This window comes from Notolepis coatsorum (assembly GCF_963971535.1).
Source record: "Notolepis coatsorum genome assembly, chromosome: 2".
NCBI lineage: Eukaryota > Metazoa > Chordata > Actinopteri > Aulopiformes > Paralepididae > Notolepis > Notolepis coatsorum.
Genome location: NC_140166.1, coordinates 140,146,901 through 140,173,451, shown reverse-complemented (window position 1 = coordinate 140,173,451; position 26,551 = coordinate 140,146,901). Strand labels below are relative to the sequence as shown.

General features: G+C 43.9%; 1 protein-coding gene across 1 annotated transcript in view; it reads left to right on the top strand.

The window, feature by feature from the left end:
• The window catches only part of LOC311224218 (terminal nucleotidyltransferase 4A-like), a 56,397-nt gene extending 39,222 nt beyond the window's left edge, over positions 1–17,175 (top strand). Inside the window, exons 10-13 of the mRNA XM_084309113.1 lie at positions 5,835–5,938; positions 6,420–6,619; positions 9,334–9,468; positions 16,665–17,175. Of these exons, the coding sequence (XP_084165239.1) occupies positions 5,835–5,938; positions 6,420–6,619; positions 9,334–9,468; positions 16,665–17,174 (949 nt within the window). The 3' untranslated portion in view covers position 17,175. The remainder of the gene's footprint in view (positions 1–5,834; positions 5,939–6,419; positions 6,620–9,333; positions 9,469–16,664) is intronic.
• The last annotated feature ends 9,376 nt before the right edge of the window (positions 17,176–26,551 follow it).

Genomic DNA, 26,551 nt, shown 5'->3' with positions numbered 1-26,551 from the left:
GTCGTAGGCCAGTTCACTGGACAGTTCACCAGAATTTCCCCCAAGGGGATTAAAAGGCTGGGTGACAGTTACAGGTGTGTGTAAACAACTCTGTAAGGGTGCTTTCTCACTGCCTTTCGGGGTCGAATCGGCTCCGCTCCGTCCTTGGGTGCGAACTTCCCCCCTCTAGTTTGTGTACACACTGCAGTCTTGGTGCGCTCCGGGTTTTGTTTACGTTTTGAGCCTGTAAGCTGCCGTAGCAATGATGTCATGCTCTAACGTCAACACAGGAAGAGTTTTAACACACAGTGGTGGAAACTGGATGCTGATGTAAAGAAACAAATAACCAATAAATATAAAGTTATATTTGAACCTCTGTTGTCAAGCCTTGTCAATATAACTCACCCCCTTTTCTCACGAATGGAACTGGTGTCGTGGAGTCCGCTTTGAGCGTTTCCAGGGTTAACTCTAAGCTAACGGCTAACGCTAGTTAGCTTAGCCTATTTATTACAAGTTAGCAGCTAACATTAGCCCATTGCTCGCATCAATTATATTTCATGTAATTGATCTACCGGTCGATCACGGCCGACTGGTTGGGCACCACTGGTCTATAGAAATAAATGTATTCGAACAAGAAACAAATGTATAGTAGACATAGCAATGGCAAAAGAAATTGCCAGGCCTAATGCGAGCCAGGGAAGTCTTGTGCTTGTAACCTGGCTTCATGTTTTCATGCACTGAGCCGTGAGGCTCAACATGCTTGTTTGGTTGAGGTCTGAACTCTCCAAATTGCCCATAAATATAGTTTTTGTGGGTATTGTCCAGTTGTTGCTGTGTGTTTATCTGCCCAAAATTCAAGCAAGCATGAAGGCATTACAGTAATGACGTGTGTGTGTGTGTCAGCAAGTTGATACAGCAAGCCTCTTCAGTGTTTTGGTACAAGCCTGTACACCACGCCCCCCCGCTCCCACTGGCGCGCACCCGGAACCACCTATTCCAGCGGTCCAGGTTTGGAGCGAATCAGCGTCCCCGGGGACGGGGGGGGGGGAGTGTTCTCAGTAGGACGCTAACACCCTTTTCTGGTGCCATCGGGCTCTGATTCAACCCTGAATGGTTAGTGAGAAAGCCCCCCTTTCCCTGCCACACGACAGCCGGTTAACCCTTTCACTGTGACGATACAGAAGGTTAGCCCTTTACTATCACACAACCGACGGCGATGCTCCGCATCCGCGGAGCTAATGATGGAGCATCGCCGTTGGTTGTGTGATACTGATGGTAAAGGGTTAACCTTCTGTCGTGTGGCATTTATCCAAAGTGACTTACAAGTTCTGTACGACAAGTCATCAGGAAGGGCACAACTCTTATCAGCTGAGCAACAATGTTCATCAAAGTGTTGAGTGCTACAGTGTAGGTTAGTTTATTAGTGCATGACAGTAAGGTTAGGGCAAGACCACCCGCATTTCATTGTATACCTGTATGCCGTGACAATTAAAACTCTTGACTTGACTCGACTTAGTTAGGGTTAGATTTTTACTCTTACTATTACTAAAACTACTATTACTAAAACTACTATTACTAAAACTACTTTTACTAAAACCACTATTACTAAAACTACTATTACTACAACCACTATTACTAAAACTACTATTACTAAAACCACTATTACTAAAACTATTACTATACTATTACTAAAACTAAACTACTACTAAAACTACGACCAAAGGAAGTGTTGACACGGGTATGGGCTCTTTGACCAACAGTTTCTGCCACATTCTACCAACCTGAATACCTCGCAAAAACATTTACAAATTCATACACTGTAGTAGTAGTAGTTTATTGTCACGTATAAAGTACAGGTACATTACAGTGTGATGCTTGGTTCATAATACACATACAGCTCATTATAGTAATATTCCACAATTATTACAGTTGGTAGTAATAATGGCACACATAAATTCACACCCAAATGCGCATTTGTTGATACATGCAGGACTAAAGTCTTGAGACGGACGTATGTGTATCACCGCTGCCATGTTAACGGCGCTATACACACTGGTCTATAAATCCCACCTGTATTTGTCTATTGTGCCCTACCTGTGTTGTTGTGTCCCCCCCCCCCATTCACTGTGGGTGTTGGCGCTATCTCCCGCATTCCTTCAAGTCCAGCCAGGCATACATGTGAATGACACTTGTGATGACTGTCTGGCTTCCTGTGGAGAGCTCTCCTGCTGTCGTCAGCACTGAGGAGAGGCTGAACACTGTGGCTCCCTCCCTGTGGAGAGGTTGTCCTCTGGACACTATTGTTTTGTCTCGCATATTATTGCCACTTGTGAAGTGAGCCATCAGCGCACGGGGCCAGTGTGGGCCACCTGGGGGGAGAGGTCCAGGACTGTTGGTACTGTAAACTAAAGTAATAATAATAAACTTTATACAGAAACTGCAGCTCAAAGTGCTTCACAACAGAACAAAAAGACAGGCATAAAATGAGCACATAAAGTGCAGACATATCTCAGTTTTTCACATTAGGATCGATCATCCCAACAGGCCACCCTGTTTCTGGTTTGATTCAGTTTTAAAGGGACAATAATAAAGAGTAAGATAAAATATACAGTAAAATAATGCAATAGTGCAATAAAATAGTAGAATAGACATCAAATGTTCTGGATTACTGTTAAACAGTTCAAAGTCATCTTTACCTTCTCTGTTTGGTATCCACAGTTTACAACTTGACAGTCTTCCCTCCTGTTTGATACCATATTTTGACCCTTTGAACCTCCCACTCAGGGCAAGCCTCCCTCTCATCTAAGATAAGATGATCCTTTATTAATCCCCTTGGGGAAATCCGGGTGTCAAAGCAGCATGGGGGGGGGGGGGTATACAGAGCTTCACATTCCTATACAGTCCAGTATCTATATACACTAGATGCAATATAAATACAATATAATATTAAAAAAAAGTACAAAATACAAGATCGTCCAGTGATATGAGTCTCTAGTGCAAAATACAAGATGCACTCAGTTTAAGTTTATTTGGATCCCCATTAGCTGTTACAAATGGCAACAGCTACTCTTCCTGGGGTCCACACAAAACAATAAACACAAACAACATAATTAAAAATAAAACTAACAATAAACATACGAAACAATATGGATAGATGGAGATCTTTATTGATAATGAAACATATACAACTATACATATAAGGCTCACTATTATCAAAAGGATAAAAACACAATAAAACGTACAGCTTATTTCCATTGCCGTCCTTCATATTTCTGTGAGTAAAATGTACTGGCGAGTGTCTGCCTGGATGTGTGTAGGTGTATGAGAGTATGGGTGCATGATACAACATGCACTTGTGTGCCCACCACGCAGGAGGGAGGAAAACATGGGGAGATAAAATACAGTAAAAAATAATCTGATACAAATAAACTCCTAAAAACCTAAATAAATTAAATTTATTTTTTTAAATGTATCGATAAATAAATAAAAACGACTAAGATAAATAAAATATAATTAAACCCATGTTCTTCTCCTGATCCAGATCTTTACTTTGCCTTTAAAAGAGGAATAGGGACTTATTAATTTAATGTCTGCTGGTAGCCTATTCCACTCTACTGCAGAGGAATGAGTTTGGCCCAATGCAACGTTTACATTTGACTGGGACTAGATCTGTAGAGCTCCCTCTAGTGCCGTGACCATGTAAGGGCCTGTGTCGACCAGGGACGTTTTATGAGTTGTCAGATGTCAGCTCCTTTCTGTCATTCATTTCTATGCTACAGACGCGACAGGCGCGCTCCTTTTCCCAGCCTCGCGTTTTAGCGCTCTCAGCGGCAGCTTTTTTGGGCGGAGCGCTCCCAGCGCATAAAGTTGAAACTAGTTCAACTTTTGGAGAGGAGCGCCGCTCATCAAGGTAACTTTTTTCGACCGACCAATCGACAGCGAGCAAGTGGCGGAGCCGCGGCAGTCGCGATACTCAGGAAAACGCTCTGAGCTTTTTGTATTTTTTTTTTTCAACGTGGGCCGTCTTGAAAAAAAACGTCCCCGGTGGACACAAAGCCTTAGTCACCAACCTTGGTGAAATAATTTCTGAGGTATTTTGGAACTACATTATACATAACATAATCGAACATAATCCCCACACCCATCCAACCCAACCCACCTCATTACATTAGCATTATACCAAAATATTATAAAATGACTAGTAAAATAATAAAATGTTATATCAAGCATTGTGCCTGTACCTAAAAGTAACCTCTTTACTAAAAGCGAGTAATTATTATATATGGCAACCTATTCCACGGTGAGATGGCCCTATACATAGCAGTTATTCTCATTGCATTTGATTTCGGTAGAGGAATTGAAACATGACCCCTGATAACTTGTCTGTCTTGGGAAAATGTTATTCTTGATAACAGGCAACTTGGTTGTTTAGACTGTTATATTCCTGAATAGTGTTAGTAGGCTGCGTGTCGATCTGTCCTCTACTTTCAACCATGCAAGATCCCTATGCATTTGGTCTACACCTGTTCTCGTAGAACACCAGAGTGCAAGACGAGCTGCTCTATTCTGCACAACCTGAAGTTTGCTGCACTTGACCAGATTGCTGGGCAGTAGTCAAGGTGTGATAACACCAAGGTTTGAAAAAAAAAAAAAGTGGTGTTAATAAAGAGGAGTATCTTCTTATCATGGATATTCTTTTCCCCATTTTACTCGTCACCTTGTCAATGTGATTCTGCCACGTTAGCGGTTCATCAAGCGGGACTCCTAGAAGTTTAGCCTCAGTAACCTTTTCTATACAGTTGCCTTTGATGTACGGCTGGGCTGGGCTGGACGATTTAAAAAACACTATTTTTTTTTATTTTTAACTTAGTCACCTTTTATTTTACATGATGTTTGGTGAAAGTTAGATTTGCACTTTATTAAATTCATTCTTGTTTGATGATCAAGAGGCACCTTTTATTTGTCTCAAGTGAAGTTTGTTGAAAAAGCAAGTTATTGCACTATTAATTGTTTGATAAAGAGTAACCTTATATATATATATATATATAATTTTTTTTAAGTGAATATTGGTGAAAGTTAGGTTTGCACTTCAAACCCAATAGGGATTGTGTCAAATAAAAACAAGGCTTATTTGAATGATTTCCTTGGCATTTCTAGTTTTGAAGGGGAAAAATCTATTAAAATCGGATGTGGTGTGGAAAGAATCTGAGATTTTATTTTCAGGCCATACTTTGTAGGGCTGAAGCTTTTTTTGGCAATCGAAGCTTCGGGGCCGAGCTTCGATTTTAATTCGAAGCTTTGAGTTTTTTTTTTTTTTTTTTATCTTATGTTGTGGGACTTGTACAGCACTTTGGTAAACTTTGTTGTTTTTAAATGTGCTCTATAAATAAAGTGGATTGGATTAATGAATTAATTAGCCCCTTTCGTGACTGTGACGCAGCCAACAAGGTTTCACTCGGCTGTGTGATTTAATTCAAGGTGGATCACTGTTGTCGTTTGAACAACTTCAGATTTCATGGGAACTACCAATCCCCCAAATCAAGAATGTTTAAGATGAATGAATGAAGTAAGATTTTGATTATTTGAAATATGGTCTGTGTAGACTAAACTATGCACAGAATTATGTCTGTCTACAAGGTCCGGATTCTACATGGTCCGGCAATGTAGACCTTGTAGACTCCACTACAGACCAATTATCAGTGAATGTTCATGCATTTTTAAGAAGGGCTACTTCCACAAAAAAACAAAGAACTCACCAAAACATCTCAGTAGCACCTTATCTAAATGTTCTATTTCATATATGGAGATTCATATTTATTTATGTATTGCATGCATTTCTACATCTCTCATCACAGCACTTTAGGACGCATCATCAAGGTCAGCCCAGAGGTCCTGGCCTACAGGGAGTGGACCATAAAGAAGTGGGGAGCCAAACAATATGGCAAGCTGGAGAATCATGGTTAGAACTTATTTAACAGTGTGTTGTGGTTCTAGCTGAATGTACAGTAAGACATGCTAACTGTTGTGGTTCTAGCTGCATGTACAGTAAGACATGCTAACTGTGTGGTTCTAGCTGAATGTACAGTAAGACATGCTAACTGTGTGTTGTGGTTCTAGCTGAATGTACAGTAAGACATGCTAACTGTGTGGTTCTAGCTGAATGTACAGTAAGACATGCTAACAGTGTGTGTGTGTGTGGTTCTAGCTGAATGTACAGTAAGACATGCTAACAGTGTGTGTGTGGTTCTAGCTGAATGTACAGTAAGACATGCTAACAGTGTGTTGTGGTTCTAGCTGCATGTACAGTAAGACATGCTAACTGTTGTGGTTCTAGCTGAATGTACAGTAAGACATGCTAACTGTGTTGTGGTTCTGGCTGAATGTACAGTAAGATATGTACAGTAAGACATGCTAACTGTGTTTGTTTGTTGTGGTTCTAGGAGTGGAGAGCTGTGAGCTGGACCTCTCTAGGCTGGCGTTGTCTTCCATGGATAACCAGATAGACCCCTCCTCCCCCCTCAGCGCCGACTCCCCCTCCCTCATCTCTCTCCCCAGCCCCCAACACCACCACTCCTCCTCTTCCTCATCATCTTGCTCATCCTCGGCGTGCTCGCTCTCCTCCTTCTCCGGAAGTGACATGGTAAGACTGTTGTTGTTGTTGTTTTCCCTCACAATTTCCAGTACAGACAACAACAATACATGTTTTGCTTACATTTTCAAGTTAAAGGAACACTGCAATATTATAGTAAACGCACTTAGTCTTCTCTGAAAAGAAGATACAATTTCCTCTCTGTGCGTTCAGTAAAAAGCTATTCCGCTGCAAGCTAGCCTAGCTTGGCACAAATGAATAGAGGCAGATATGGACCACTAGCCTAGCTTAACACATTCGGGGCCAGACTTGGGGCTGTTTGTAGAGCTAAATCTATATCTATACTTTATAGTATTGCTATCTGTCCATTCTCATTGTCAATTGAGTCCATAAACCGTCCCTTCAAAATGGCTTAACACTTTAATCGCCAAAAACGCCGTAACCCGTATTTCCCCGCCATGCTCATTCTGCCAAAGACTCCGTACCACGTCTTTGATATCAATATTTCAAAAATCTGTGATCGATCATATTTCTCCCCCGGAGACTTGAGATCTACTGTTGAGCCCCTCTCAACTCTCCAATGGTTCAAGAGCGCCATCTGGTGGCCGATCGGCGGATCGCCCAGAGCGGAAACAGGAAATGGAAGCTTATTATTGATTACCAATAACCGTGTTCGTCTAAGTAGCCACATACGCTCATCGTATCGTATCATAACGAGGCTCGATCGGGCTGTAATTTACGTGAAAAAGATCTTACCATGAGCCGGTTGGATCCCCCGAGCATTTCCCAGTTATCGATCGCCATCTGGTAGATCTATATGTCCATTGGCTGATGATAAATCCCCTTATTGCATAGTGAAATCCGCGATCCAAAATGTAATCCAAGCTACAGGCTGCACATCCAGAATCCAGCTAACTGAAAACTCCATTGAAAGTAAAAAAAAAAATAATGCTCCGTTCAGACACGGGGCACACTGCATTATCGCGACAGCGCCCCTAAGAGGATCTGGTCGGTATTGCACTTTGGCGTATTCAAAGAGTAGGGTACATCTGCAGTGCAGCTCGGCGACCTTGAATAGGTTATTAACCCTTTATTCGCCAATGATGTTTTCCCACGTCATTCTCCGCCATTCGTAATCTGCCAATGACGCCGTAAGGCGTCTTTGAGATCAATATTTAAAAAATCTGTGATGGCAATCATATTTTACCCACAGAGACTTGGGATCTCCTGTTGATCTATTCTCAACTCTCCAACGGTTCAAGAGCGCCATCTGGTGGCCGATCGGCGGATCGCCCAAACAGGAAGTGACGCGCCGGAAGTGGTGCTCATCCATATTTGGTCCGGGCACTCGCTATCGTTAGCGGGACTCTAGCTCGACACACTGGACAGTGATCAGTTGCCAATAACTCGATAAACAACATGATTTGGACGTATATACTATTATACAACCTGGAAATGGATCGCATATATCAACATCCCATAATAGAGAACTTTCTGCTGATCGCCCAACGCTACGAGGAAGCCGCGGTGAGTTTCAGCGTGTTTTATTATTAAACGTATAATCTGCTCTGATATATATATCGCCCATACTAAATAAATGATTTAACGTCGGCCACAGACTTATAAACCCCCCCCCCCCTCCGGTCACCAGCAGATGATGAGGCAGGACGTTTAGGACCTTGTACAATTGAAAGTTTTAATATAACGTCAATCGGTATCAAACTACATTTGATGATGTAATATGTATTTGTAGCTATAACTCGCGTTCTGCAGAATGCTGCAGAAAACGATAACATATTTATACTTTAGACCGTATTTTAGTATGAATATGTGAATGAAAAAGTAGAACGTTGCTACATCCTAAACGATAGATACTTGACGTTGAATGGGCCATAGTAATGTCAATTTAGCAATACAATTTAAAAAGTTATAGCCCTGCAAAGAAGGGGAACATCTCTATAGACTTATAGTGGTGGCAGAGAGGGGATTAAGATCAGAATAATCCCTGGCAGATAAAGGGTTAAAATGGAATAAAAGCCAAAACAACTTGCCACGGATATATCCGTGCTTCTGTCCACAACGGGTGGCATCGAAACATGTATATATCCGTTGTTCGTCCCCAATGTGTTAATGGATCACGCCAACTTTTTGGAGTTAGACAAGCAGATCCATACCCTTTTCTTCTCTGTGCATGCATTAGGCTGGGAACAGCTGCACGGTTATCCTAGCTTTGCGTCATTCACTGGAAGTAGGTGTGCTAGTGTAGCCTAGTTCCCAACAGTCACTAAATACAACTGGGCTTTTGAGGTGATGAAATCACTGCGCCCAGGCAGCAGTGGTTCGGCAAAAAAAACATCGTAGTATATATCTGCTTTTGTTTTTTTGTAAATACACAGGTCACATCATGTTTACAGGAAAGCTTTAGAGTGTATTTAGTGACTGTTGGGAACTAGGCTACACTGGCACACCTACTTCCAGTGAATGACCCAAACTAGGCTAACGGTGCGTCTGTTCCCTAAGCCTAATGCATGCACAGAGAAGAAAAGGGTATGTATCTGCTTGTCTAACTCCAGGGTAGATGGCAAATAAGCTAATTTCCCAAAAGGTTGGCGTGTTCCTTTAGCTGGTCCGTATCCGATTCCATTTGTGCATTTGGTGGATTATATTAATATGTACCGTTGGACTGGTAATTCCATGTACGAATAAATAAATGATGATGAAACTAGTCGCCCTGCTAACGCCTGAACCTGGCTCGTGTTTTCCAGGAGTCCGACTCCCCGACCAGCTGTGGACCTCTCCACCTCCACACCCTGAGCCTGGCCTCCATGCCTCCAGTCCTGCACCTGCCCCCAGACCTCAGGAGCCTACACCCAGCCGGCTTCATCCCCACCACGGCACAGGTCAGTTGCTCTTCTCGGGCTGGTTGGGGAGGATGGCGATGGATGGTTCTGTGGTCCCTGGTACAGGAAGCTTGGGTGGGTGGATGGTTCTGTGTAGGGATGCTCCGATATTGGTATCGGCCGCCGATATCAGTAAAATAGCTGGATTGGTTATCTGTTCAAAATAAATAAAAAAATAGATTCACAAACTGTTGTATACTCATCTGGTTATTTAGTATAACATATAATAATGAGGAGACACGAGACACGGGTAAATTCCAGTTGACAGCTCTTTAGTGGAAAACTCAACACAGGTGATTACAATCACGGCAGTACTTATTAGCAGGGGGCGTGACGTTATCTAATAAGGGGCAAACTTAGAATGTCAATACACAACATATCCCTCCCCCTTAACTTTGAAGGTTCCCCTAAAAAGTAAGTACTTAAACATTAACAAAAAAAAACACTAAGTGTCACTGTGGTTTGGTATCCTTCATTCTATAATTAACTTAACAAATCATATTTAAACTTAAACTTTCATTGGCTAGTAACCTTTGCCTGAACTAGGGAAAGAGGGTAGACTACCTCAATTCCCAGACTGAACCCTGGGGATTATTCTGCCCCAATTGTAAGGGTTAGTCTATCAGGAGGGCGTCTGACTCTACTGGGGTAACGACCTGTAGGCAAGTCAGTTTCATTGTCTTTTGGGGAGGACTGTAGGAGTCCGGGTCTGGGAGAAGTGATGGCTGGGATAGGCCTAGGTGTGCCTGGGACAGGGGCCACTCTTGCAGGTTGCGTCTGGGGCTCTTCTGGTGATGAATGCTGCTCCTGGTAGGTCTCCTGCTCTGGAACAAAGGATGGCGGCTGAGGTGAGTCATCATGGAAACCAGCCGTGTGGAGCAGTTGATCGATGTGTCTTCTCCAGATGAGATTATCCCTGGTTTCTACTGTATATGACACAGGACCCGTTTTTGCAACAACTGTTGCAGGCATCCATTTGACCCCTTTTGTATTGTTCCGGGCGAGAACCCGGTCTCCAGCTGTGAAGCTCCGAAACTTTGCTTTCGCTCGCCTCTCCACTTGAGCTCTCTGTTGCATATGCACAATCTCCCTCGTCTTTTGGGGTCTCAGGAGGTCAAGTCGAGTGCGGAGTTGTCTCTTGAGCATAGCCGAGGCAGGCGAGACCTTTGTCGTAGCATGAGGTGTGTTTCGGTATGACAGCAGGAAAGCACTGAGGCGCCTGTTGATGGACTGTGTACCTTGAGAGGACTTAAGAGCTTGCTTCATGGTCTGTACGAACCTTTCAGCGAGCCCATTGGTAGCAGGGTGATAGGGTGCAGACTTGATGTGCTGAATACCATTCTCCTCCATGAATGTCTTGAACTCTTCAGACACTAGTTGTGGGCCATTATCACTAACCAGCTGTTGTGGTAGACCAAAGCGGCTGAAGATAGACCTTAGCTCTTCGATGGTCCTCATAGAGGAGGTGCCCGTCATGACGACAACCTCAGGCCATTTGCTATGAGCGTCGACTACGATTAAGAACATGTGGTTCTCCAATGGTCCAGCAAAGTCTATGTGGACTCTTTGCCATGGTTCTTCAGGCCAGTCCCACGGATGTAATGGAGCCAGCTGTGGGAGGTTTCTCACTCTCTGGCAGGCAGAACATGACTTTGCTTTCTCCTCTATAGCTGCATCCAGGCCTGGCCACCAGAAATAGCTGCGTGCAATTTCCTTCATACGCACGACCCCACAGTGTCCAGAGTGGAGCTCGTCAAGCACTTTCCCTCTCAGTGGTGGGGGAATAATGACACGATAGCCCCACAATAGGCATCCAGACTGGACCGACAACTCGTTTCGTCTCACCAGGTAAGGCTTCAAGCTTGGTGTCATCTCCCCTCCCCTCCCCGTCCACGAGTGACGATGTCCATAACCTCAGACATGACCGGGTCCGTGTGTGTGTGTTTCTTCACATGAGTTGAGGTCACTGGAGCAGCGGTCACTTCCTTGAAGTAGAAGATCTCCGCTTGTGGTGTCCGATTATGTGTGACAGGCAACGGGAGCCTCGAGAGCCCGTCAGCATTCCCGTGCTGATCCGACTTCCTATACCTAATGTCATACCGGTGGGCAGACGGCAACAAAGCCCATCGCTGCATACGACTGGCCGCAAGCGATGGAATGCCTGTATGAGGACCGAAGATAGAGGTGAGAGGTCGATGGTCTGTCAGTAGCGTGAATTTCCTGCCGTAGAGATATTGATGAAATTTCTTTATTCCAAACACTATAGACAGTGCTTCACGCTCAATCTGCGCATAATTGCTTTCCGCTTTGCTCAGCGTCCGTGATGCAAAGGCGATAGGTCTCTCTTCCCCTGATGGCATGATGTGCAATACTACTGCACCCACACCATAAGGTGAGGCGTCACACGCCAGCTGAAGTGACAAGGCGGGGTCAAAGTGGGTGAGGGCTTCAGACTGAGAGAGGGCTGTCTTTGCTCCTTTGAAAGCTGCCTCACATTTGTCTGTCCAATTCCATGTTTGGGCTTTGTGTAGCAGCTCATGGAGCGGTTTCAGCCTATTGGCAAGGTCAGGCACAAACTTCGCATAGTATGTCAGCAGGCCAAGGAATGATCTCAACTGACTCACATTCGTCGGAGATGGAGCCTCCACAATAGCCTTCACCTTTGACGGTGCTTTGTGGAGTCCAGTGCTGTCAATCACGTGCCCCAGGTACTCGACAGAAGGTTGGAAAAACTCGCATTTGTCTTCCCGGACTCTAAGACCATATTCCTCCAGTCTTTGCAGTGTGGCCCCCAGGTTCCTTAAGTGCGACTGCTCATCCGGTCCTGTGATAAGCAGGTCATCCAGGTAACACTGGACCCCTCGTAGCCCACTTAGGATCTGGTCCATTGCTCTTTGGAAAAGTGCTGGAGCAGAAGTAATCCCAAAAGGAAGCCTCTGGTACCTGAATAGCCCCTTGTGTGTCACTATGGTCAACAGTTCCTGTGACTCTGGATCTACATGCATCTGGAGATATGCCTGACACAAGTCTATCTTACTAAACTTCTGTCCCCCAGCTAAACCAGAAAAGAGTTCATCAATGAGGGGTAGTGGATACTGTTCTGCAATCAAGACAGGGTTCACAGTGACTTTAAAATCACCACAGAGTCTTAGACCCCCATCCTTCTTCATGACTGGAACAATCGGCGTGGCCCATTCACTGGTGCTCACTGGCGCCAATACCCCACTCTCCACCAATCTGTCTAGTTCTGCATCTACCCTGGGTTTGATGGCATACGGAACAGGTCTAGCCTTTAAACACCTCGGTGTGCTTCCTGGTTTGACTGTCAGCTTAACAGTAATGTCCTTCATGCTACCAAGGTCTCCACCAAAAACTTTGGAGTGCTTCTTCAAAATCTCCTGTAGGGGGCCTGTGTCTCCATCCTTAACCATGAACACTTCTTGCCAGTTCAGTCTGAGTTTCTCAAGCCATCGCCGTCCTAGCAGAGCTGGACGGTTTCCACGAATGATGTACAGTGGAAGAGTCTTCTTCCGCTTGTTGTGTTCCACTGTCACATTCACAACTCCTAACACTGGAACAGCCTCTCCAGTGTAGGTCCTTAACTTCAATTTGCTCACTCGAAGAGTCAGGTGCTGCAGCTTCTCTCTGAAAACAGCCTCCGATACCATGGACACACGTGTGCCGGTGTCCACTTGCATCCGCACTGCTTTATTGTCCAACAGTGGTGTGACCCAGTATCCATCATCACTGTCCAGCACAGATAACACATGTACAGTATCATCATCATCAGACTCACAGTCACTCTGCTCGTCCTGTTCGTGCTCCATCTTATTCACACGTTTCTTCTTGTTTCTGTAGAAACCACCTTTCTTCATCTCAGTGTGCTGTTTGTATGTCTGGGTCTTCCTATTACCACAAGCACGTTCCATATGGCCTTTTATACCACAGTTTCTGCAGTCTACGTCTTTACACCAACACTCTGATGGCTGATGCCCCATTCTCCCACAGCGGTAGCATGGCTTGCCAGCTGTTGTCTTCTTGTCCTCAAAAGACAACTTGTGCACTTGGGCTGATAGACTTAGCTGCTGTGCTTCTCGGGCAGCCATTTCCATTGACGTACTTATCTCTATGGCCTTTTCCAGTCTCAGGTTAGCTTCACTCAGTAGTCGTTTCTGAATAGACTCACTGCGTAGACCACACACCAGTCTGTCACGTATGGTGTCATTGAGTGAAATACCAAATTCACAATATTCAGACAGGCGTTTAAGTACAGCTACAAACTGTGAAACAGATTCACCCTCTTCTTGGTTCCTTTTATGGAACCTGAAACGCTCTGCAATGACCAGTGGCTTAGGAGAGTAGTGATCTTTTAATATTCCCACTATGTCTTCATAGGACTTGTCCCCTGGCTTCTCTGGCTGCACCAGACTGCGCAGTAGGTTATACGTTTTTGCTCCCATAACACTTAAGAATGTAGGTACTATGATATCCTCTTCAATCTTATTAGCAAGTGCAAAATACTCAAACCTTTCGGTGTAAGAACTCCATTGTTCCGTCTCCTCGAATGGTCCAATATGTCCAAACAGTGCAGCCATCTTCCTGCAATTAGTCCTGTCCTTGTTTCGTTTGAGTTACTGTCTTTGGATCTGGCACCATCTGCCCCTCCTCATTTACTCAGTCTCCTTCCCATCGCGGAGATTTCACCTTTTCTCCGTCTCCATACGCCGCCCGCAACAGTGTCAACACAGCAGTATGCACCGTTGCCAAGTTACCGCAGCCCCGACGTCGCGCTGCACACTCGCGAAAACAAACAAACACGTCAGATGCGGACTATTGCCGACAATAACAAACACAACGTGAGATCCGTATTATCCTCGTCGCCAGTTTTGTTGTATACTCATCTGGTTATTTAGTATAACATATAATAATGAGGAGACACGAGACACGGGTAAATTCCAGTTGACAGCTCTTTAGTGGAAAACTCAACACAGGTGATTACAATCACGGCAGTACTTATTAGCAGGGGGCGTGACGTTATCTAATAAGGGGCAAACTTAGAATGTCAATACACAACACAAACGATTCAGTACATTTATGTCTGTGTTCATTTGTTACATTTATTTTCACTTAAGTTAGGAAAGTAATGTTTTAAGTCGAATCTGAAAATAATGATCCCAGTCTCTTCCACACAGTGACAGTGAGGCATACAGTTTATTAATTGAATGAATGAAGTTTATTTTCTGTCTTTGTTTACAACACATCAAAAACACACTTGTGATCCTTTACAATTCTTAAAAACAAAATATATTTTAATATAAAATAAAAATGTGGATTTAAATATATTTTTTTAACTTTTTTTGAAAATAAAATTGAACAATGGGTAATCGGATCGGTATTGGCCGATACCCAAACCCAGGTATCGGTGTCAGGACTGAAAAAGTCTGATCAGTGCATCCCTAGTGCTGTGGTCCCTGGCACAGGAAGCTTGGGTGGGAGGATGGGGATGGAGGGTGCTGTGGTCCCTGACATGGGAAGCTTGGGTGGGAGGATGGGGATGGAGGGTGCTGTGGTCCCTGACATGGGAAGCTTGGGTGGGAGGATGGGGATGGAGGGTGCTGTGGTCCCTGACATGGGAAGCTTGGGTGGGAGGATGGGGATGGAGGGTGCTGTGGTCCCTGGCACAGGAAGCTTGTCATTTGGATACAACTTGGGGCTCGGCCTGGATTATTATTCAATATGACAATTCAATCATCTTTCCATGGGATCCTATCATGGGGAGATCATGATATATTGATGCACAAATCTATTGACCGAATTGATCGTAATAAGCGAGATGTGAAATATTTTGAGGCAATCTCATTTGAAAATTTACGTTTTGGTTTTTATCTCACTTTACATTATTAACCACAGAGTTCAATGAGATTAACATCAACTATATGACCACGCAGTTCAATGAGATTAACATCAACTATATGACCACGCAGTTCAATGAGATTAACATCAACTATATGACCACGCAGTTCAATGAGATTAACATAACTGGATTACATAACCTGTGATTTGTCAACATATATATATGTCGGTCCATAAATACTTGGTGGCTGTACACCACCACAATTAATTTGAAATTAAACAAACGAGGTGTGCTTTAAGTGCAGACTCTGCTTTAATTTGAGGGTGTTCACATCCAAATCAGGTGAACGTTGTAGGAATTACAACAATCTCTATATGTGCCTCCCCCTTTTTAAAGCAAATCTTGATTGTTTAATTACAAGTCCAGTGTGATGTTGTACAGAGACAAAACTGAGTCAGGTCCATAAATATTTGGACATTGACAATGTATGTATGTACCGTAAATCCTCAAATATAGGACGGGTCTTCTATTTACCTCAGCTGCAAAGAGCACCAGGCCTTTATTAGAGAGAGGCTTATATAAGAGGCAGGCCTTAATTTCTAAAAATGACACTCATGGACATAATCCCTTCATTTTCAGACTTTTATTGCATTATTATTATTTTTTTTAATACGTACATTGTCGGTCTACATTTATTTAGACTAGCATTGGTATTTAAATATTGAGTGCAGTTGAGTAATTGTGGGATTAACGTAATTCACACACACTGAAGTTGGAACTGTCTATAGGTTGTGGGGTCCGGGGAAGATTTAGCGTGTGGTACCTACCTTCTCGACTTCCTCAGTCGAATCGAGTTGCATTGATAACATGCAGTGGCTTTAGCTAACGTTATCATAGCATCACGATCTGTAATTTGTCAACTGGACAACGCCAGCCTCGCCTGCCAACACCATATAGATAGCGAATGTTAACGTTTGCAAACGAAGTCAACGTCATCCAGCTGACACCACAGATCTAGATATTATGACAACGTTGGCTAACGCCAACCATGGGGAAACGTTAATGTACGGTAGTCAGTGTAGCGGGAGGCAGCACTTGATTTGCATTGGCAAGAGTTTATCTCATTCTATATCACGGCACGAAAAATATACCTTATATTGGAGACCGGCCTTTATTTGTCTGCATGCATCAAACCCTCGGCCATTATAAGAGGTCCGTCCTTTATTCGAGTACCCTCCACTATTAGAGGATTTACGGTATGTATGTATGTATGTATGTATGTATGTATACCTTCTCCTTACTAGATCTTGAACCATCTCCCTTGTGTTCCTCTCGCCTCCAGGTCCAGATCTCTCTCCCGGGAAACATGGCCATCTCCTCCCTCGCCAACTGCCAGTTTTACCACGACAATCCACCCGTCATAAACGCTGTCCACCGCCACCTCGCCGCTGACCCCCAGAGCCCCCTGCCGCCAACGAGCCCCCACGGCCACCACCTGAAGCTGGGCGTCCCGCCGCCCCCCCACTGCTACAGCGTGCGCGCCCCCGGCCACGGCAGCCCTGTGGAGTCGCACGTCTTCAGCTTCGAGCACGCCGGTTTCCCCCCGCCCCCGGCCCCCCACCCGGGTCATCCTCTGAACGCTCACTTCGGGCCCCAACAAGGTCCTTGCTGCTCCTCCTTCACTCCTTCCCAGGGGGGGGGGCCCATCATCGCGGGGGGAGTGCCGGGCTTCCGGGTCCAGCAGCCGCCGCAGTACAACAACAACAACAACCACAATCACATGCCGTGGCGTCGCAGGAAGAGGGACACCCCGCCGCCTCCTCCTCCTCCTCCTCTGAACCACAGCAGATGATCCGAGCGTCCTCTCTGCATCTCTCGCTCTTTCTAACAACGTGCTTGTTGGGGGGGGGTAGGACCCGTCCAGCTCGGGTCTCTCTCACTGTCCCAAAAAAAATTTAAAATAAAAATAAAAAACCTGAGAAGACAACGTGAAAAGCAATTCTATGTCGTTAAAAAAGACATAACTTGACTCCAAGTCGGTGGAAGGCCTCACAGCGGCTGTTAACTCTCAGCTCTTGTAAAAAAAAAAAAAACCCTGTGTGACTCTGCCGTTTACCGGAGTGATCTCCCCTGCCTGCCGCTGAAGGCCTCGCTCCAATCCAACCCGGCTCTTACTTTTTAGAAAGCGTAGAATTATCCACGATACGGCTGTTTCCGACGCGACGAGACTCTGTGGTAGAGAGACCGTTTTGAATGATCCTCCTGACCTTCCATCGCTCCCCACGGCCGGGTCGCTGAGGGGGGAAACTTGACTTGACTCCTTGACAATTTCTTTGAAAAAGCTCTGAAGTAATTATTTCCCTGGACTCTCTCTCTGAAGCGCCTGGCCAGTCGAGCGGCCATTTGAAGTGACTGTTTCGGAGGTGCGTTTTGAAGGACTGCTGCTGCCGGTAGAGGTCTGAAGTCCAGCTGTAGGGTGGGTTGGGTGGGGGGGGGGGGGGGGATCACCGGCGAGGACTCTGGCTGCATGAGAGTGAGCTGCGTGAAACGCTTCCCTCTCGCTCAGCCGCCAACCGTCGGCCCATCCGGTGGTTACATTTTGCCGGAACACGGTCCCACCTGCTCCCATTATTATAAATATTTACTTGGCAAGGTAACGCAGGGAAAATGGCTGATTGCATGTGTGTGTGTCTGGGGTTGGGGAGGGGGAGGGGGGTGGGGATGGATGGATGGATGGATGGATGGATGGATGGATGGTCGGTCGGTCGTCAGTCACTGTGGCCTGTAGACAAGAATTGTCAGATTGCTGCCTTGCTCGTAGTCCTCCTCCCAGTGACTGAACACGAGTTTTGAGGACCGGGGTTCCTGAGGAAAAATGGGCGGGGGGGGTGGGGCATCCTAGACGGGAAGTCTCACGGCACTGAAACGGGTTCCTTGTGCGTCGGCCGCCGTCTGGGCGAGGTGTTTTTAAATGGGTCGTCCGGATGTCTCTGTTTTCAGAGTACTCAGCGAGGCTCGCACTCTGGGGCTCTGACTCCCTCTGGGCCTCTTGTCACGACACTAAGCTCCGCTCATCCCGTTTCAAGCGGCCTGTGAAGCGAACGCACGCTCCCCCCCCCCCCCCCCCCCCGTAGAGACTCCTCCTCCTCTGACTGGTTGTCTGTACGGACAGAATGGGGGGGAAAGCACTAACTTCTACCTATGCAGCGTTAATGCTGACCTGATGCTTGGTGCCATGGCACAAGCGGGGCGTTTGTCTCGAGTGCTTTTAACTGTGACGACTTGTTTGAATGTACAAAGTGTTATCTTTTTTAGGTTTTCGGTTATATTTTTGCTCTTTTTTTTTGTCTTTTTTTTGTTTTGTCCGAGACCTACTTTGGAATCTAGCAGGACGACACAAAGCTGTCCTGTTGAAGGGACTTCATTACCCTCCTCCCGGTGACTCATCGAGACAGTTTCACTTCACGTACTGTAAAGATTACCACCTTACTACCGTTTGTTGCATTTCCGTGCAATATTATTTCCTTGTTTATTTTGTTTTAATTATTTATTTTTACATTTAATTTTTTTAGTTCTCCTTACTTTTTAAGTTCTTTTTATATTTGTTTCCCAGACTACCTTGACCTGTGCAATAGATATGGGATATCGAAGGCCTTTGGAAAAAGGGACTGATGGATGTACTTGCAGCTCCCGGACTGTAGGGGGAGCTCTGGGATTAGCATTGTGCCAAACGGCCACATCATGACACAGACGTTTCACAGACGTTTGTTATTTTCCTGTCCCTCCGCGATCACTTGAAGTTTGTTTACATGTCCAAGAAAAAACATGTTTTCCGCCACACATGTTTTCCGATTTCAATATCACTTTTTTTTATTATTTTAATTTCTTTGAAGTGTTTATTTCTCAATCTACAGTGATTTTGGGGGAGGGGTGGGGGGGGTGGGGGGGTGACAAACTGTTAATTTAAGCAGTGTTCCTCTTTTCAAAAACAGTTGGTGCTACTTCTAGCCAGCAGAGTGCTTATCAAAGGCCTTAGAACCTAACTAGGATTCTGTTTTAAGTGACAAATTGATCCTTTATTTTTTTCTTCCCAGAAACGACCAAATTTCCCCCCTTTTTTTTGTGTTGTACTTGCCCGGAATAATTTCTTCAGTATTATTATTATTTTTCTTTGTTTCCGTCAGCATTGACACTTTGTAGTTCTCGGTGCTCTCATCTCACACACAACGCGCTTCTTACGGGGGTGAAGGTTCAGGGATCTGTGTCCACCTCGGCAACTTATCGGCACGGCCTCCATCTCACCGCTCGCATCCGGCAGTGGACTTTGTGAATGTCGACACTATTTCACAGGGTGTTTTTTTTTTTTTTTTTGCTGCGTTTCGTTCCCCTCTCCCCCCCCCCCCATATCGGTTATGATCATGAATCCCTTACCTAGCCACAGAATTCTACACACAACCATATTATTAACACATTAATGAACATTTTAGAATTTTTTTGTAGATTTTTCTTTACCAGGAACTTGTCACATTGTGGGGGGGGGGGAAGTGTCTGCGAGTGCCCTCGGCGTTCCCTAGTTCGAACCTATAGTCGTTCACACCATATAGCCGTGCACAATATTAAGCTTGAGGCTAACCCGGTGTCTGTCCGCTTCAATGAGGAATGCTACCTAGCTGATTTCAGGGAAGCTGAAGGATGAATTCTTCTGAAGGATGAGTTCTAACGCCCCTTCCCTTCCTCCCCTTCCACATAATGTGACAAATGCATTGGTTATAATATAAGACGTGCCGCGTTGGTGTTGAAATGCCTGGGGATTAAGATGCCTAGTTTCACCTCTGTCGGCCATGAACCAAATACCAATGTGTCTCTTGTGCCATGAAGAGTGGGTTGATGTGTTGATTGACATATGGATGTAAACTTTTGTTTGTGTTTCCCAAACTGGGCATCATTTTTATGTAAGGTTTTCTATTTTGATTATTTTTTTAATAAACATTTTAAAATGATTTTGCGTGCGTGTGTTTTGGCAGTTAAATCAAATGGCTTTAGGTATTGTGAAAAGGAACTACCTACCTAAAACCTTTTATACGGTCTTTTACTAGTATGCACTTTGCTACTAAGTAATCTTCCGTGCCTATATTACTACCTACTACGCTAATATGTCTCTACTACTACACACTCAAGACTGTGGCACTCAAGTTCAACACTGTTTGACAACTATCTTACTGACCCTTAGCTGCCAGAGTTGTACCTTCCTGCTGACTAGTGCAGAACTTCTAAATCACTTTGGATTAAAAACATCAACTAAATGTGAATGCTAGGGAACGGTCCGAACTCTGCTTATCATCATAGCGCCTCCCGAAGTTGAGTAAATGCATATTTCGGTGTTGGAAAATTGGCGCTACTCCCTTGAAGTGGAACGCCGGAAGGGAGACATTTCCAGTTGTATCTGCCAGCTGTGTTTTCATCAGTGGTAAAATACCGTAATTCCTCTAATAGTAACCCCGGCTTGTATTTGTTTCAACTGTAGCGGATACCAGGCTTGTATTAGGAGGAGGCATGTATAAGAGAGAGGCCTATATTTCAAATTTTCAAACGGATCATAATTAATAAATCAACATTTTGTGTCCGTTTGAACCCAGTAAAATGCACTGGGTTCATTTATTGAAACCAAGTACTGTATGCAATACGGTAGTAAACAGTGCAATTACAGGTGGTCAAAAAAAGTTAAATAAAGTAAAATAGTGCAATCACAATACTGGTATAATAATAACTTCGTTTTATACAATTCTGAGGTAGGCTTACTCTCTTGGTAAACATTAACACCATACCATTATATGGTATTTACTGCACAGCCAGGCCAGCATATAACAACAATAACAAAATATACCCGGCTTGTATTAGGAGGCCAGCTTATAATTGCTTAGCTCAACAGCGCACTCTGTTTTTAATTGAATACCGGTTACTATTAGAGGAATTACGGTAGTTTTAAGTAAGGGCTGAAATAAACTAGACTAAGGCCATGTCCAAACGAAAACGATTGCATTTTAATGATTATTAAATAATGGTGGCGGATGCTGGAACCCCATCCATGCTGGTCCTTCTCGACGTATCGGCAGCCTTCGACACGGTGGATCATTCCATCCTACTGGACTGTCTCCATTCAAACGTCGGACGCCGTGACCTGGCCTGTTCCAGTCCCTCTTGGCTGGTCGAACTGCAACTCCGTTGGTAGAAGACTACACGCGTCCGGGGGTTAGTCTCCATACGGTGTCTGGTAGACCCTGGGTGGAAAAAAGAGCAGGTTTCAACATTTCATCAGTGGATCCCTGCCAAAGCATCACTACTCTCAATTTATGGATGGAGACAGATTGCAGGAAATTGTTTTATTGGTGCAGACAGAGGCAACCTGTAATCCCTCATTTCCTTAGTAGTCAGCCAGTTTAAATCATCAGACAGGGTTTTAAAAAAATAAAAAGGTTTCAGAGGGAACCTAGCTTTTAATGGGAATAAAATGACAGCTCTTTGAGAACGGTTTTGAAGGAGGGTAGGGATTCACATTATTTTACGGCTGTGGTTGGGGCGATCCACATTGTTGTGGCATAATTGCGAAACGTGTTTAGTCCCTTGTTTGAGCCGAAACTGGGTTTAACATGATTTGTTGAGCTCCCTCTGGTGTTGTTGCCATGGTATTCACTGACCTTTGGGAAGTATTTCGACATGTACATGGGTATCTTAGTGGTGTAGTGTATCTTGTAGACCAGGCCCATTGCAAGTTGCTGTACTCTGTTGTCTACTCTAAGCCATCCTAGGTTGTCAAAATGGGCAGGGGTGAGGTGGGTTTTAGGAGTAAGGTCAAGCAGTACCGGTTTGTTTTGTGATGTTTGTAATCTTGTTTTTAGTGCCTTTGAGGTGCTTTGGTACCATGAGGTGCAAGCATAGTCGTAGTACCCTTGAATGGGTGCTCCTGTTAGTCTTCAGCGTATTCTTGTTTACCAGAGAGGAGATCCGGTACAAGAATCTGTTCGTTGGTTGACTTTTTTTTATTACATTGGTTGCCATTTTGTCACAGGAAAGATTTGCCTCTAGGATGGAACCCAGGTATGTAATTTCATCTTTCATCTTTCCACTGTAACCGAGAAGCCATTGGCCTTGCTGAGTTTGTTATTTGATCCAAAGAGAATGGACTCTGTTTTGCCCAGGTGTAATGATAGTTTGTTATCGGCGAGCCAGGTGCAGATTCTGCCGAGTTCAGAGCTGAGGGCTTTTTCAACCTGTAACTTGTCCCTGTCAGAGACCAGAATTAGTATTAATATGTACAGTGATACAGGTATAAAGACACTGTAGTAAGTCATACTGGCCTGCAGTGTAACTAGTAAGGGATATGTAACAAGGATTATATGTAGGTATGTTATGTACTGATGATGGATATATACGGTAAGAATATATATACACAGCATTATTGTACATGCTATCATACAAGGTTATATGGGTTTTATCCAGGTTTATATGCAGGTATATTCAGATATGTGGTATATATTAATGTGTATAGAGCACTATTGTACATGCTATCAATGTTTGCACAGTAAATTTTGCAGAAATCTTTTTACTCAAACTGAGTAAAATTTACTCTGCGAAATTTACAGTGTGCTAGGTTGTTAAAAAATACGAGGCCTACCAAACGCTGGCAATAGAGTGGCAAAATATAAATGTATAATATGAAAATGTTGAGGTTATTACTTTAAACAAAGTTGCTGTCCAAGCCTAATGATCTAGACTGAAATGCTTCATGTCCACGAATGGCAACTATAATGTATAATATACCGGCTTTTCCTGGTTAATTTATACCTGTAGGTTTGTCTAGGATTTGTCAGCTACCATAAATGCTGTTTTTCTCTCTCAGCTTTGTTCTCGAGGCTTTTCTCGTAAATCTATTTATGGTTTCAATTAGACACGTTCAGACTGCAGACTAAATTGGCCTAAATTCCTGCTGACTTGTTGTACAGAACTTCCTGCTGACTTGTAAAGTCACTTTGGATCAAACCGTTCAGCTAAATGTAATGTGTATCGATGCTGAAAAGCATGTGCATATGTTTGTGGAGTGGAATAATTTACCCGAATACATCAAACTGAGTAAACATTGCACAATTTTAAAAGCAGCTTAAAAAATACACATTAGAGAAATACAGAAATGGGTAATGCGGATAAACAAAGTTATGTTATATTGTGGTATGTAGTGTTGTGTTGTATTTACTGCTGTCAAGCGAGTCAAGTTTTTTCTTTTTGTACTATAAGTAAAGTAGAAGTATATTCTATAATGTATTATACTAAATTATGTTATATCTAGTAAAATTAATGGAAGAACAAATGTAAGGGGCTAGGGATCAATAAGCTTAGCTTCCCTCTACTCCTTTTTTGAACACGTCAACTAACTAAATACATTGCTCTTGAATGAATTAATGAAAATACAGTACGGCTCAATATACACTTGTTAAGGGGATGCAGACCAGAGAGACTTTCATTTTGTTTACATCAGGTCCCCCATTTTCAATTCAGTGAATTGTGAACTTTTTGTTTAATTTCTTTCGTTTATTATGATTGTTCTGTTTGACGGAGCTAGATACTGTGATTTGTTTGGAGTAATATAGGAGAATACATGTTAAAAAAATTAACTTTTTCATCATTCATAACAAACCGGTAACGTCTCCAGTGTGATCCTTCCTCATTCCACTTGGGGGCGCTGGTGGATCACGTCTGTGACTAATTTCAGTGGAGTAACTGCATTGCTAGGGAACCGCTTGGACCCGCATTTATTTCCTGTTGCGCTGTTTGTTAAATGATCATCAGCAGGCAGGAAATCAAACGTCTGTTCAATAATGTTTGTTTTTGTTAAGTTGAACCCGTACAAACTACTGAAGCCGTATAGACAATGAATTGAAGGCTGCCGATAGGTCGAGAAGGACCTGAATGAATGAATGAGAACTTTATTTAACAGATTGCAGAATGGGTACAATACAGTACGGCTCAATACACACAATTGTTAAGCCTTAACAATTGTGTGTATTGAGCCGTACTGTATTGTACCCTAACTTGTAACTTAAGGGGATGCAGACCAGAGACGTTTGTCTTGTTTAAATCAGGGTCCCCCATTTTCAATTCATGAATAGACATTTATGACGATGAATTGAAAATGGGGGACCCTGATGTAAACAAGACGAAAGTCTTTCTCTGGTCTGCATCCCCTTAACAATTGTATGTATTGAGCTGTACTGTACCCATTCTGCAATCTGTTAATAACGTTTTCAATCAATCACACAACATACATAACATTTATGGCATAGGGACATATAGGTATTTCTGATACATTTGTGACATAAACAGTATTCAAATATACAGTACTGTTACCCCTAGATCCTGTCAGAGTATATACATATGATGGGGGCGGGACGCGTGTACCACTTCCGCAACAGATTTGATTTCCGGGGTTGGCCTGATTGGCCGCGACGGCCACGTGACACGCCCCCGCGGCAGCCGCAGCGGCAAGCGCGCTACTGCTGGAGTTCACTTCGCCTTTCACATCGCTGCTGTTTAATAATATTGTCGCGTTGGCGAAAGCAGGATGAGAGAGCGTAGATTTCGCTGTGTATCATTTAATCATTTATCATTTAACATTTGAAAGGCATACATTGTTGTCATACAGAAGTACAGAATACTTTTATCCAAAATGCTTCTTACTGTTACACTGTTAGAGACTGTGCTAGACAAATGAATGACTAATTCGGTCAGAAATAGCGTAACTAATAACGTAAGCACTGCTTATATGCTTATTATGTCTGCGGGGTACAGTAAACGTTTCTCCCGGTACATTCTGAAGAGCACACCGCTGTATGTTGGAGAACCAGCGGTCTTCCGCTCCTCCTCACTCGAGTGTGAGAGCAAAGCCGTGGGAGGGGGGCGGCACCTCGGCACAGCTCAGCCCTGTGTGACACGAGCAGGAAGGAGGAGTGTCACGTGGCCGTCGCGGCCAATTAGGCCAACCCCGGAAATCAAATCTGTTGCGGAAGTGGTACACGCAGTGAGGCAGTGCTTCACTAGTATACAGACGGAGAAAAAATATTATTACATATTTTTATATTTTTTTTATTTAAAATTATTATTATTATTATTATTATTTTTTATTATAAACGTTTTCCTCTGTGAAAAAAAACAATGCCAGTGAATTTTTTTTCTTCAAAAATTTCCAAGTGACAGCTCTCTGACCCTGATCCCATAACGCCCCGGGCTCACTGCTGACGAATGAACACGGACGGACGGATGGACGGACGGACGGACGGGCGGCTGCCTCTTCACTTCCGCTCCTATGTTAACGGACGATAGTAGGCACACTGGCCGCGAGCGGGAGCGCGCGTCGCGAGCGGCAAGCTATTTTTTCGCCTCGATCCTATTTGAGGCCGCGCGCCACGCGCATTGTCACAGAAATACAATTGAATATCTGCATTATTACCACAGATATAGATGTTGTTCAACCAGCTGTGTCTGTATCTGCAAATAAACGCCCACCCCCCCCTGTCTGTATGTTTGTTTATACCTATAACTATTACAATGTTGCATAATAATAATAATAATAATAATAGCAGGATATAGCAGTCATTAAGTCAATCCACCATGTCACCTATAATGACAAACGTTTTATTTGTTTCCTGACAGCTAATTATGATTATTATTATTATGATTGAACAGCAACCAGTAGGCTTATATCGGTGTATATTTTATTAACAGATTGCAGAATGGGTATACAATACAGTACAGCTCTTTCTTTCTCTCTTTCTCTCTCTATCTTTCAATAGATGTTGTTCAGCCAGCTAATGTGTCTATCTTTCCCAATGCAAATAAACAATATTACTATAGTTAGTACCCCGCCCTGTCTGTCTGTTTGTTTGTCTATCTGTCTATATCTGGTTGCCTGTCTGTCCCGACAGAGACAGATAGAGAGGGGGGGGGAAGAGGGGGGGAGAGAGAGAGAGCTCTTGATGCTGCTGGGGCTCCACGCTGCTCTTTCGAGTACAGTCACACAGGCCGGACTGGGGAAATAATTCATACCGGGAGATATAGCGCGAAATATAGCCCCAGTCAGGCCACTTTTTAAGCGGGGGGTCTGGGGGTCCTCCACCGGGATTTTTTTTGTTACAAAGACTTAATTTCCTGCATTCTGGTGAATTTTAGTGCATGTGAATC